This window comes from Pundamilia nyererei, unplaced genomic scaffold (genome assembly GCF_000239375.1).
Source record: "Pundamilia nyererei isolate P.nyererei 1_Seehausen unplaced genomic scaffold, PunNye1.0 scaffold00069, whole genome shotgun sequence".
NCBI lineage: Eukaryota > Metazoa > Chordata > Actinopteri > Cichliformes > Cichlidae > Pundamilia > Pundamilia nyererei.
The window spans coordinates 281,734-294,988 of record NW_005187470.1 but is presented as its reverse complement, the minus strand read 5'-3'; the positions used below and the strand labels follow the sequence as shown (position 1 = coordinate 294,988).

General features: G+C 44.0%; 1 protein-coding gene across 23 annotated transcripts in view; it reads left to right on the top strand.

Moving 5' to 3' along the window:
• Positions 1–13,255, top strand: part of tcf7l2 (transcription factor 7 like 2) — an 87,157-nt gene that overhangs the window by 24,559 nt on the left and 49,343 nt on the right. For 13 of the 23 annotated variants that reach the window (XM_013911685.1, XM_013911687.1, XM_013911690.1 and 10 more), the window contains exons 4-5: positions 5,423–5,524; positions 11,985–12,044. The exons of 3 other annotated variants lie outside the window; for them this stretch is intronic. In XM_013911685.1, coding sequence (XP_013767139.1) covers positions 5,423–5,524; positions 11,985–12,044 — 162 coding nt within the window. The remainder of the gene's footprint in view (positions 1–5,422; positions 5,525–11,984; positions 12,045–13,255) is intronic. 7 more of the 23 variants (XM_013911691.1, XM_005736349.2, XM_013911689.1 and 4 more) reach the window with 1 other exon arrangement.

Below are 13,255 nucleotides of genomic sequence, written 5' to 3'. Positions count from 1 at the left end.
CAGGTCGGTAGCCCCTGTGCTGTCAGGGCCAGTGGAACCCCCAAGCGGTTCTGGCTTTGGAGTAAATATGGGCCCAGCGGACCCCTTCCCGCCCCAGGGCACACAAACCCCAGGCCTTCCCACATTTCACTTTTATTTTCCTGGTTGCAAAATGCCTCTGGCTATCAGATCAGGTGGGGTGCTTTTTTTTTTCCCTTTAATATTTACTCATAAAATGTGCATTAGTAGAACCAAAGCAGCCATGATGGACCCTCTTGTGTTGGCTAACTTTCTCTCAGTTTTGTCAAGGAACTCTTGCGCAGGTCTCTTTACAATAAACACGTTCCTCCTGAAAAGACATGTGCTGTATGCAAAAGCAGACACAACAATGGATCATGTAACAAAGAGGGCTGGTGGGTTTTCTTGGTTGTTTTTGCTTGTTTGTTTTGTAACCAAAACTATTTCAAAGATTCTCCTTTAAGCTTTTCCTCTCTGTTGCAGAGAATCACTTTCTCCCCCTTAATAAATTACGTGTGAATAAGCGTGCGTTTGCTTCTTCTCCTGCACCTGTGAGTGAGGACAAAGACTGCCAGCATTATCCGCAACAGATCAAGACAATATGCTCAGCTCTCGTTTTTAAAGGGATAAAATTGTAGTCAAACTGGATGGACTAATCTTTTAAGCTCAGTGCAGTTTACTCTGTGCAGCTTTGAATGGGCTCCTCTTACTAGCCTTGATCATTTCAGACTTAAATAAAGCTCTTTATAGTAAGGGGTCTGATTGGTGTAATCTGCAAGCTGTCAATCCCATCTCTGAGCGCCCTCCCCGAGGAGCTGCTGGCCCAGTCGAGCGTGGCATGTTCAAATATGGGTGAGCTTTGTTTTTCAGGTGTGAATCAGTGAATAAGCATGTACAGTATGTTGGGATTGGAGGTGGGGGGTCATGTATATCTGTTATCTGTATATGTTCCCCCCTGATGTCTGTGTAAAGCTGTCATATTTGTGAAATGAGGTGGCCCCAGATGGTCTGAATATCTGCTGGAGTCTAGAGCAACACCCAGCATCCATATGCTGACACTAAAACCCAGGCTGCTGCCTTTCTATCTTTTACATTACTCACATGGCTGAAATGCTCGATGGATCCCCCATTTGTCTCCTGTTCCCCATCTGGAAAGTAGACCAGCGTTTGGGAGCCACATTGGCACATAAGGACCTCTGTTTGTTTGATTGGTCTCGAGCCCTCTGCTCTTAATCCAAAACAAAACGAACAAGCCGTGCAGTGGCATGTGATAAAAACATCAGATGGGGGGGGGTGGGGGGGCTTTATAGAGAAGAAGCTGGTTGTTGACGAGAAACAGACAGAACAATCCTGCTCGTTCACACTAAAAAAATTATGAGTAAGACTTCCTCTTCTTCTTTGTCGATATCTTATATTGGCGTTGGTCAAATTTTGATGGGCTGTAGTAAAAAAAAAAAAATGTTTTATTTTCAGGAGGATTTGGGTGTCTGCTGTGGGTACTGGGAAGTGGTGTTTGAGGCCAAATTGCTTCTGTGCCAGCTTGTTGAATTGGTAATGACAGTGGTGGAAGCTGGTGTGAGCTCAGGATGCCCGTTCATTTGTCTCTAGGCTGCTTCCTTCCCCACTACCATGAGCTGTGACACGGTACCAGGGCCCTAGCTTGTTTTCCCTTCGATGACAGTCAGATCTGGGTTAACACTCTGTAGCTCATAACATGTCAAACCTGGGTGTAGTTGCAGTCAGTCACAGACTTGGGTGAGTGGTTCAACATGCAAGTAGGAAACACCTACTCAGATATAGTATAGTAACAAAATATAGCTAAAACAAGTAAAAGGTTATAGAATTAATCATTGTAAACAAGGGGGGGGGGGTTTCCTCGGAGGTAAGGATATTTCAGGTCAGGTCAGGTCATGTGTATTCAAAAGGAAATTGTTATTTCTGTTTAGTGCAACTTATATTTGGCAGCATGACTGTTTTTACCTACAGTTGCACATATGCGGTAGGAAAGAGAGAGACAGCTGCAACAACACAGAATACAGGAGTCCTCGAGACAACAGAGTTGACTTTGTTTGAGACAGAAAGGGTATAAAAAAAAGAGTTGCGGATTAGGTGGGTTGCAAAGAGACTTGCAGATATGCAGCGTAATAGAGCTTAAAAATGTTCTATGTGTGATTTACATATTGGATTTGAAGGGTATCAGCTGAGCTGTCAGCTGATGTGGGCTTGAACCCCACTTTGACTCTGTGGCAGGTCTAAATCTAGTGCTGTGTTTGGTGTTGGAGTTTCGGAGAGTCAGACATCAGCCAATTTCAAGGTTCTTGGACTCTGACAAGTTCTGGCAATGAAATGTTCCTGTGCTCTGGAATCTTTTATAGACTAAACCTATAAATTGATTGCATTTAAAAAGAAAAGCTTACCTAATAAGCTTACGTAATGAAATTAATTGTAAGATGTAGCCCTTGCCAACACCCTCCAGCCCCCCCAATTGCCAATCACCAATTGCCTCCTTGTTCTTAGGAAAGCAGCAGACGACTGGAATATCGGGACAAGCGAGAGTGAGTTCATCCCTCTGTTAGGATTTAGAGGACTCCCTTGTCTTTCACTTCATCAGAGACAATTGAGTCATTCAGATCCCATTGTGGGGCTGGCCAGCTGAGGAGGGGTGCAGGGTAGTGAGGAGAGAACAAGAGGGATATTGGGTGGGAAGACTGAAAGGGAGAGAGGAGAAGGAGAAGCCGTATGCTGCATAACCCAGAGCAGGAGCACAACGGCTAGGATGGCTCTTACAGGGTGGGGGTCTGTCAAAGGGGGGCTTGCTAGTGTTTGTATGTGTGGGAGGGAGGGGAGGAGAGACAGACGAGAGGAGAGAGTTATCCTGGAATGGAGCAATTTGTCACATTGGAATGGCTCTTGAGTTACACGGGGGGCCCCCTCATAGCAGGAGAGTTTTCAGGTCGCAGAGTTGGGAACAGGGAGGGGCTTGGAGTAGCAGAGAGGGGGTCAGAGGTCACGGCCTACTCAAGCCCAGGCAGCGTGTCCGTTAGCAGGGCAGACGGGCCTGCGGAGAGAGAAAGAGAAAGAAGGAGAGGGAGGCAGGAGGCCAAGAAGGGGGTGGTCGGAAAGTCTGGTTCTTGCCAAGGCTCCGTTTTCCTCTGCATGCTTATAAAATCTGCAGGAGAGATTAGTGTGTGAGAACATTTGCAACAGCAGAGCTGAAGTGGAGCCACTTGTCAGGGCATGCACTCCCAGCACCCTCCCTCTCTCCCTGCTAGACTTTTGGTGTCTCACTACCCCATCACCCCACTCTGGAGTGTCACCTTCACGGTCTTTACCCACCTCCTCAGAATGTCCCCTTGTTTTAACCTCCCCTGGCTGCAGCTGTGTTTGAAAATTCGAATGTGTGAGCACATGTACACATGCGCACGGGATGGCAGGACTTTCCCATGACTGGATTCACAATTCCTCCAATTTCTCCACCACTGCCCTGTCCTCTTGCCCCTCTGGCACCACTGGACGCTGTCTTGAATTACCTCATACATGACAGCAGCCCCGTCACTCTCCTCCTTCTACTCCTTGCCTTTTTTTTTTTAGTTTTTCTTTTTTTTTTTTTTTACTGTTACAACACCACCCTTCTCTCCTACTCACCCCCCTTCATGGCAATTAATACCCAGTGTAGGGGGTGCATAAAAAGCTCACAAGACTTCGGCTCTGGAGTTTTTATAACCATTCCCTTTTCCACTCTGAGGACATACAAACAAGCATAAACAAACCCAGCTTTTTAGCAGTAAAAGCCATCTTTGGGTCATAAATGAGTGTTAGCTGTGGAGAAAGACCAGGCAGCAAACTATTTTTTTCCCCAGTACAGGCTATAACCGAGGACATGGAGTCAATAACTCCCTCCAGCGTCTATCACTGGCAGACACCCCACAGTGAACCCTTCGCTAATTACCACTGATTTAGACACAGTCTCAGGAAGGGTCGTGACACGCTCACTCTCACCAGCACCGGCACACTCTCGCACACATGCGCACGCACATATCCTCAGACGTGCCTGAGCCGTCACTTCTGCGAGATGGCAACACAAAGAAAGCGGATGCGTACCTTCGTCGCTGTGCGAGCGCTACCACACAATTAAGCTCGATCTCTTCCACTCTGCATAGATTGTCCTCGAGGAACAGATAATGCAAACTTTTTGTCATCATGTGCCAACATGTGATCATGGGTGTAATAATTATATATAAATATGGAGAAGAGACTGGGAAGAAGTGTGATTTAAGAGTGTCCGTGGCACTGAAGTTACAGCATTTGACTGTTACTCCTCTTTGGTGTTAGTTAGTCCCAACCCCAGTGATTTCTCAATGGAATTGAAGCAGATATAAAGCAAATATTCCAATGTAACTGAAATACCCGTTGTTATTATGCCGCGTAGAGCCCCTGTTGTTCCTTCCTTCACAGCTGAAACAGTTGCTGTGACCTCTTTCCCTCGAGCTAGGTGGCTGTGACATTGATAAGCAGAGTCAACACCAAGCAGTTGGTGGCTGAGCAAGCCACAGTTTACTGTGTGGTCAGCAAGAATTTATAAATTTCGTACTGCTCTTGCATGTTTGAGCATTTGCAATGTTTCAATATGACTAAATATGCACATGTCCAGAAAGTTTCCACGGTCATTTTGCCAACAGGTATGAGCTAATACTTTTTAAGGTCAACGTATGTCATCAAATTACAAAGGATGCCACCAAGTTTATTACCCGGACAGATGTTTCTCTTGACCTGTGTTTCTGCTTATCTGTGTGCGTGTGTGTCAGAGAGAGAGAGAGGGTGGGAGAAAGAGACAGACTGACTTCTGATAGAGGCCAAGTCAATCATTTATAAGTGCAGTCAAGAGGTTTAGCCTTAGACGAGCGTGGTGGTGAGACGCCATGCTCTATCCACTTTATGGGTTCTAATAAAATGTCTGACAACAGTCACATTTATGACATTAGGTCATCTTAAAGCCATAAGCTGCGTACAGTGCCAGCCCTAACTCGACCTTAACTCCAAAAATGTGTCACTGAATCATGTGTCTGCTGCTTAGTTAACATAAAAAAAAAAAATTAAAGATAAGTAGAGCTCTAAACCTGCGATGGAGCCTGGTTACCACATGTGTGCTATGTGTTTCTGATATGATTTGGTTTTGCTGCTGCCACTGCTGCTGCTGTGGACTCTCGTGTGCATGCTTGACCCATCCTCACCACCTTCTACCATCCGCCTTTAGATCTTTATTTGCGTTTCCATGTTTTTAAGTTACCACATCCATACACTTGTCAAGAAATGTCGTCTCCCCCTTTTTTGTCTTTTTTTTAATTTGGTCTTTTGGTTTTTGCTTTCTGCATTGTTAACATGTTTTGTTTCTTTCTTTCCATTCTGTTTCCTTTCTGCCATTCAGTACCTACAGATGAAATGGCCCCTGCTAGATGTTCAACCAGGAAGTCTTCAAAGTAGACAAGCACTTAAAGATGCCAGGTCCCCTTCACCGGCACACATCGTTGTAAGTAATACGCCGCTCGGTCCTTTATCTCTTTCTTCCCTCATTCACGACTGACGGAGCTGAACAGAAACAAACCCTTGGACTTGAATACGCATAGCTGTTTGCATTTACCCTTAAACACAGTCACTAACCACCCAGTCAGTTTTATATCAACTTTTTCTTTTTTGTGCGGGTGCACGCTTTGACAAGGGCAGTTTCGTGGGTCCCAGAAAGCAGAGGTTTTGCAAGTGCGATCAGGGGCGGCCGCTGTGGCAGGTGCTGTAATCTCAGGGAAAAATGATAACTCCCGGGGCAGGCTGAGCTGGCTGATGGTGGAAAAACTGGTCTCGTGTTGACAACTTTCATGAGAATAGGCTAACGCTGGGCTGCTAATACACCGCCTTTGAGAGAAGTGTGGGCGTTCCTTCAGCATTGATTACCCTACCCATGTAGTTGGAGGAGTACTCTGGAGTTGGCTGGACAGCCATAGGGGCATATTCAGTACATGCACATAACAGAGCATCTATCCCAGGCATGTCAATATCTAAGAGGCTAGCAGTTCTAGATTGAACAGTTGAATATGAACTTCATAGTTAGCCAAAGGCTTAAAGTTTTCAGGAGGTCAGCGGAGAGGTTGAACATGGGGAGGTGTACGTATGTGGTCACAGGGTTAGCGAGCCAAGAAAATCAATGAGAGTAGGGATTGAGCAGAATTAGTGAGGTGGCCATCAACGCCCTGGGCCGTTATTGGCACAGTTGTTACTTTTGTTTGGAGTGCATTAACTGTTATGAAAATGAAAATTTAAGAAGGAGAAACCTTCCAAGTTTGTATCCTCGTGAGTATCTCCTGTGGTAATGGCTACAGAGTAACCCCCCCCCCTTTTTTTTTTTGTGTTTGCTGCACAGTTGTCATCATGACTCTGGAGCTCACGCCAAACTTAGTAAGGATTTTTGTCACGCAGATTACACTGTCAAGACACGGTGTCCCTCTGAGTCACATATGACATTTGATCAGTTCACTTACATTTATGGTGTGTAGTAAATACGTGCTCGAACGCTTGCTGAAAAGTTGGCAAACCAAAGCCTCTTTAGTGTTTTTGGCTATTTAAGTTAAGCACAACATAGCTTAAAAATAGCAGGACTTGACAAGGCTTTTTATTTAAAACAGAAACCCTGTCAAAAGTGGTCTTCAAGACAAAGAGCCAGTGATGACAGTGTTATTCTGAACAAAACAAGCCCAGCTAAGGCCCTCCTTATCTTCGCCTGCGATGCTAGTGTTATTTTTATACCAAAGAGTTCAGGGGGCCTCTTCTTACTCTGTTATTTTCGGAGACGCTGAGAAAAAGAGTCCCAACTTCTCTGAAGTCATTAAACTGGTCGTAGGCAGCAAACGCTGCAGGTAAATACTTGAGGTTTTATCCTGCTATGAGTCATATGGCTGTAAATACCACCTCACATACGCATCAACCCGTGCAGCACAATTCACGTTTCTTCCCCGCATGAAGAAGTTTAAGGACAAGAAAAAGCGCTGCAGCTCTAACTTTGGAGACTCTGGGGGTGACGTCATGCTGCTTTTCTTCTGTAATAAACTGCTTTAATTAGAGACCTCATTTGGCTGCTAAAATGATCTATAATTGCAATTAAAGCACATTTTATAAATGTAAACATCTGATTTTTAGAAGACAGAGTAAGCTCCATTACAACGCCACACAGTCAGTCAAGCATGAAACAGTAATAGGCTTGGAACAAAAAAGGCAACACCAGCTCAGAAAACAGAAATTGGCTATGGGGCAAAAACAAACATGAAACAAGAAAGATGGACAACCAGACTGATGGAAGAAATAAGCTCGCAACAGTGAAAAGTAGAGACCGTACCTATTGAGTTACACCAAAAGATAAGAGACATAAAGACATAAATTGGTCATAAGTAATAGATCAGGGAGATGTAAAAGCAAAATGCATGAAGAGAAGCGAAGCCGTGGCCAGATCAGTTTTCTCCCAAGTTTAATAAAATCCTGGATCATTTGTCTGCCAAAGGACACTTTAAGGCAGTAAAGTGGGATTAAATGTAACAGAAAATTGCTTCTTTAAAACAAATAAAGACGAATAAAGTTATGTTAAAAATAGGGATGCTGCAGTTGTGACATTCTGAAACAGACCGTATTTTATTTTCTCGTTTATCTCGTTTTCTTTTAAGCTGGTGGGCGGAAAAGAAATCCTTATTATAAACATTTAGCTCTTTTACATTTAGCCAGTACCACAGATAAACATTGGACACTGTAGGTCATCTAGTTTGCAGATAGCAGCAACATGTACATATGTTCATCCAACATAACCCCTAGTAAAAAGGAACCGTTAAGCCTAGTGTGGGCACAGATGGGCTTTGAGCATGGATACAATTTAGTTTGGGACTGAATAGGTGATTTCTGGCCAAAAATAATAGTGAGCCTAAGCAACCTTTTCCCAATTCAATCTCCTAAATGGGTTTTTACAGGGCTGTGAGTTGGATTTGATAATTAAAACCTCATCTGAATTCTAAATAAACCTTTTGGTGTGCTTTTTGCTTTCTTTGGGCTTTACTTGTAAGCAGAGAGCCAAAGAAATATCACATTGCAATAGTGAGAGCGCTCTTAAACTCTTAGTGTGATTAGTACCGACAGTGATCAATATGGGAGAATATATTGTAATATCTGTGGTCATATTGCCCAACCCCAGTGTGATCTGTTTGATAGAGTACACAGGCTGGTAAGATCAGAGGCATTGCAGCATGGCTGCATAGGCACACAACTGGCTGTTAGTACAAGTGATGAAATTGAATGTGAACTGCAGCTTGTATTGTTGCCACTCCTTCCATCCTGCTCCAGCATCCACCTCTGACTGAGAAGGAAGTGTGATTGAATGTTTCCCTGGTTTGCATCATATCGGCTGTCATACATATAGAAAAGACAGATAACTGTGTACAGCGTAGTGAATTCCAATGATAACCCCACGCGGACTCCCACAGGTGTCACTCATCGGTCAAGCCCTTTTTCCCCCCTCCTTCTTCTTCTTCGTCTTCTTTTTTTACATCTACAAGATGTAGGTCTGCACGATCTAGTACGTGATCCCCTTATCAATCAATTGGGCTGTAAACGGTAGCTTCTTTTTGTTTACAAATGCAAAGAAACATTCAATCACCTTGACTCTTCCTGCCTGGAGCGCTAACAGGCTGCTTCGGCAGTGATAAGAACCTCTTGATTGGCCTGTCGATAACAGCAATCTGAAGCCTGAGTGACCCAGAGACAGTTAAAACAACAATATAAAGACGGAGAAAGAAGGAAAGACATCGATGCCTGCAGATAAAGCCTCTGAGAAAGTTAAGGCACAGAGAGATGGGCAGGGACAAAGATGCAGACAGATGGTGTCATTTCTGTCTGGAAGGCTCATTTGAGGTGGAGCACTGGAGGATCAGCCAAGAAAAAGAGGAAGTGACCTCACGTCGGCTGGTCTTTCTGAGGGCACGGTGTATGCCCCTGTTTACCATGCCCTCAAAGGGGGGCACGCAGGACTTTTTGAAGTGCCTGACCACCCCGCAGGCAGCCTCAAAACCTGCCGCTGCTGAACTTTCATGCCATTGGTTGAAAGTTATTCAATATTTATCTGCCTATTGATGTGTATTTCTAGAGGGAGAGACTCCAAGAAACATTTTTATGCCTCACACAGCTCCTGAGGGAAAGATCATAAACAGTCCTTACTTTGTCAACTTGCCTTTTTTATTGTGAGGGTTTAATTTGACACTGTGGTCTTGAAGACTGTTTGTGCACACTTGGCTAGAGGAAGTAGCCTGAAGCTGGTTGATAGGTTTTGGAGTAGATATGCGTGACTTAATCAGTCTTATACTTTTATTTAGATAGGGATTATTGCGTTAACTGGTAACACAACATGTCACAACATGAGATTGTTTTGGAAATCCACCTCTTACACAGCATGTGTTGATGCCATAACAGTATTGCCGTAGCTGAAATCCAGGCTCATGTTGGTAATGTCATGGCATCATTTGTCAACTTTCAGAAAGTTGTATTTCTTCTTTTTTCTCAATTTTAATTAATCCAGTACCAAGAAACCAAGATATGCCATTCTAATTGAATCACATTTCCTAATTTGCTATTCTGGGAATGGTGGGTGGGCATGTCCATGTTAAGAGCATACGCACACAGTCTACTTTCTGACATCCACATGCACAATCATGCACACGCGTACACAACCCTAGAGTCTAGAGTCTAGTCCTGGACGAACAATGTCTCCATTGTTTTGTGGGCTTTCACTGGCAGCAGGGGACGGCTGGAGTGTTAACCATTTCCCGACTGCACCTCGCTGTGTGCCATTGTGTGCGTGTGTGTGTCAGAGGAAGTGAAGCATGGGCTCAGGGATGAAGAGAAGAAGGGCACTCGCTCCAAGTGTATGGTAATTAGTGTGGAGGAAGTGATGGAATCTGGGCATTTTTACGGCTTGTAAGACCTCCCACCTGAGCTTTTGCAACTGTTGAACATGCGTATTTTACTCCCATTCGCTCTCACCGGTTCTATACTAGAAGGAGGCTGGGAAGAAAATAATACAAAGTGACATATTTTTGATATTAGGTTGGGGGGGGGGAAAGCAGCTTTAGCCATGCTTTCAGAAAAGACAGACCACAGTGGATTCCTATTATAGTCGTGCGACTGCTGGTCGAGGTCAGCATTAGAAAGAGACAGGATCACATTCACCCTCCTTGACCACTTCTCTGTCCATTTTGAGGGAAGAGGGATAAAGGGAGCTTCCTGTGGTCTGAATGGGCCATGCACCTGGGCTGTCCAGACAATCGTCCAGGCCTCCGGGAGGCCTAGCCTTCTCTCTTGTTAATTAGCGACCCCGTGGTCAGCAGCCACCACCCACAAACTGTCCATAGGCTTTACCCAGCGCACTTTCTCTATCCTGGCTTATGTCAGCCTTAAGCTGCTTTTTCCTTCTGCATTTAAGCCTTCTTCTAAATAACCTCTTCTACTCCACCCCCACCTTTTGTCTTCTTTTTGTTCACGTGCATCAATCCTTGTCCTTCACTGTGCACATCTCAAACATAACAAGTAATTTTCATCTGATTCTTTTATGTGCAAGTATTTTCTTAGTTGAGTTTACTAATACTAATACTGCATTTTGTCATTCTATACACCAATATGTAAATCCAACGTAGCACGTAACACCACTGAAGATTCCATCCACATAGGCTAGTTCTTCTTGGCGGTGCCGTCCAGCTCTCAGATTAGAGACAGCTGTGACTGTCCGCTGTCACTCGCCGTCTTCTCCAGACAAGGAGTTTGTTCAAGGGGTCACGCTTACATCATCGGCTCGGGCCAAAATCTGAGGCAGTTGAGACATGGCGTCAGGCCCGGGAACTGTGACAATGAAAATGAGAGTACCTCAGTCATTGTATCTGTCCAGCAGTCTGGATGGTGGCTTGTTCCCACAGACAATCCACTCAGTGTTGGCTTAGTCAGCAACAACACCACAACAAAGCTCAGAGTCTTCGTGCTCCTAGGATTTGGAACATAACACCTTAATGTGTTAAAACACCTGATAACTTGTTAACAGGCCACCTAGTGAGAATACAAATTGTTAAATATTTAATTTATTTTGTCAAGTGTGCGTATTAAATTTAAAGACATAGTTAAGTGTCTCGCCCTCTTGGCTCTTTATCTCCAGCCCTTATTTTCTTCTCCTCCTGTCCTCCATAATCCCAAACTTTAAGGCAAATTATCGATCTTTTTAAATGTGCCAGTTTAGAGGCCTCTGAATGCCTCTTAAAGAAAAAAATCGGTATTTGAAAACCTAGTAATGTAGTTCACAATTTTAATGCCTATATCAGAGAGGTAAAAACACCTGAAAATTCTGCTCTGGGGACTCAAAGTCGCCATCATTTTATTTCAGGCGTAATTTGTTCTGCCATCAGTAAAAGCACGACTGGTGACACCTTTCATCCTGTCGCCTGTTTGCAGTTAAAATATTTTGAGCTTTTGCCAAAATGGTGGCGACGCTAAGTCCCCAGATCAGCTGACTGCTGCTGAACATATGTGAAGGTGCGCATGCTGAGGAGATGAAATGTTCTACCAAAGTGAAACACTGTTTGAACAACCAGCCAGCCAGTACTGACAACCGCGTAACCCCGTGCCGAGCCAGTGTTCTCCCATTCTCTCCGAGTAAAATTAGTCATAACGGGGCCGAGCGCGCACCCAGGAGAAAGCTGAGCCAGCAGAGATGAGGCAGTTGCTTAAATAACTAAAAGGCCAGGGGGATGCGTTATTTCCAGGGAGAACACGTTGCTTTCTGCATAAAACCTGGCCGGCTGGGATTGAGTGCAGATATCTGTGTGTTCGTGTGTGTGTGAGAGTGTACGAGTGAGAGAAAGAATAGATGAGATGGAGAGCTGATATAATTGTGTGACTTGGGAACGTCCATCTTTGCCTTACAGGGGCCCTTCCGCTGGGAATTCCCCGGACAGTCAGATCTGAGCCTTCACCAATTTCATTTGGTGAGAGACCTTTGAATTCCAAAAATATCTTCTTGGATTTTATTTTTGGTTGATTCCACACACAAATTAACAGCTGATAATTGATGATTTAAAACAACAGCAACAAAAATAAGAATGAAAAATGAAATCCTGGTGATGATGATGATGATGATGATGATGATGATGATGATTATGCTTTGCTGTTTATTGCGCTAATTCAGTGCTGCTGCTCTAATGCTAATGTGCTTTTTGAATGTCTAAAATGCCTTCATCCAGGAGATGGTACCGGAGGGACGGTGCTCAGGCTTCATTCTTTTACATCCATTTAACTTCTTGGATTTTCTTTTCTTTTTCTTTTTATGTTCAGCTTTATTCAGCTTTGAAAATGTTTTTGCATGTGACTGTTTTTACTTTCCAGATCTTTCTAGTGATAACATTTTTTTAAAAGAGGAGTAAGAAAAAAATAATGCATGTTTTAATGGGTAACGTCCTTTTTAGATGTGTGGCAGGGTAAGACCTTTTATATGGGGGTAGCCAGGTTGAGACTAGTATGCAGACTACCCTGCATACTTTTTATTGTTTTTATTGCTGTTTCAAATAATTTTTATAAGGTTATTGGAGTTGAAAATATGATCAATTGGATGAAATTGCAGTTCTGTTTGTATATGCAAAACTCCTTTGCCGGCTTCATTTTTGCTTGTGTGGGTTGGCTAACTGTTTTAGACACTGAGGGCAGTGGGTACCCCTGGCCACCCTTAACTCTGCCACTGTCTGTGCACTTGTTTTGAATATTGAGAGTTTTCCTTATTCCTGGCATTTGGGTCCAGATTTTATCAAAGAGCAGCAACTCGTTGGTTACAACTTCTGTGGAATCTTTTTTAAAGCTCACAGGTAAAGTTAGTCCTGTTTCTACTGCAATGCTGACATTCTGAGGACATCGCTAAGCCTTGTTTTGATTTGCTTCAGTCGGGCATTGGGAAGTCAGAAAGAGGCTGGCATTACGAAGCCCATCAGAGACGTCTTAATCTCCTCTGAGACGTCCGTGGCTCTCTGGATTGCTTACTTGAATTGTTTGACTAATCAATTGCTTGTTGATTTTGCACACCATGTGCAGCCTTTGTTGTTAGGAGGGAAAAAACCCCAAACATAGCCCCTTTAAAACAGGCCGAAGGGAAATCAGCTGTTAATGTGGTTAACATTCCTCCGTCGACGTCGACACGATTCTCCCCCCC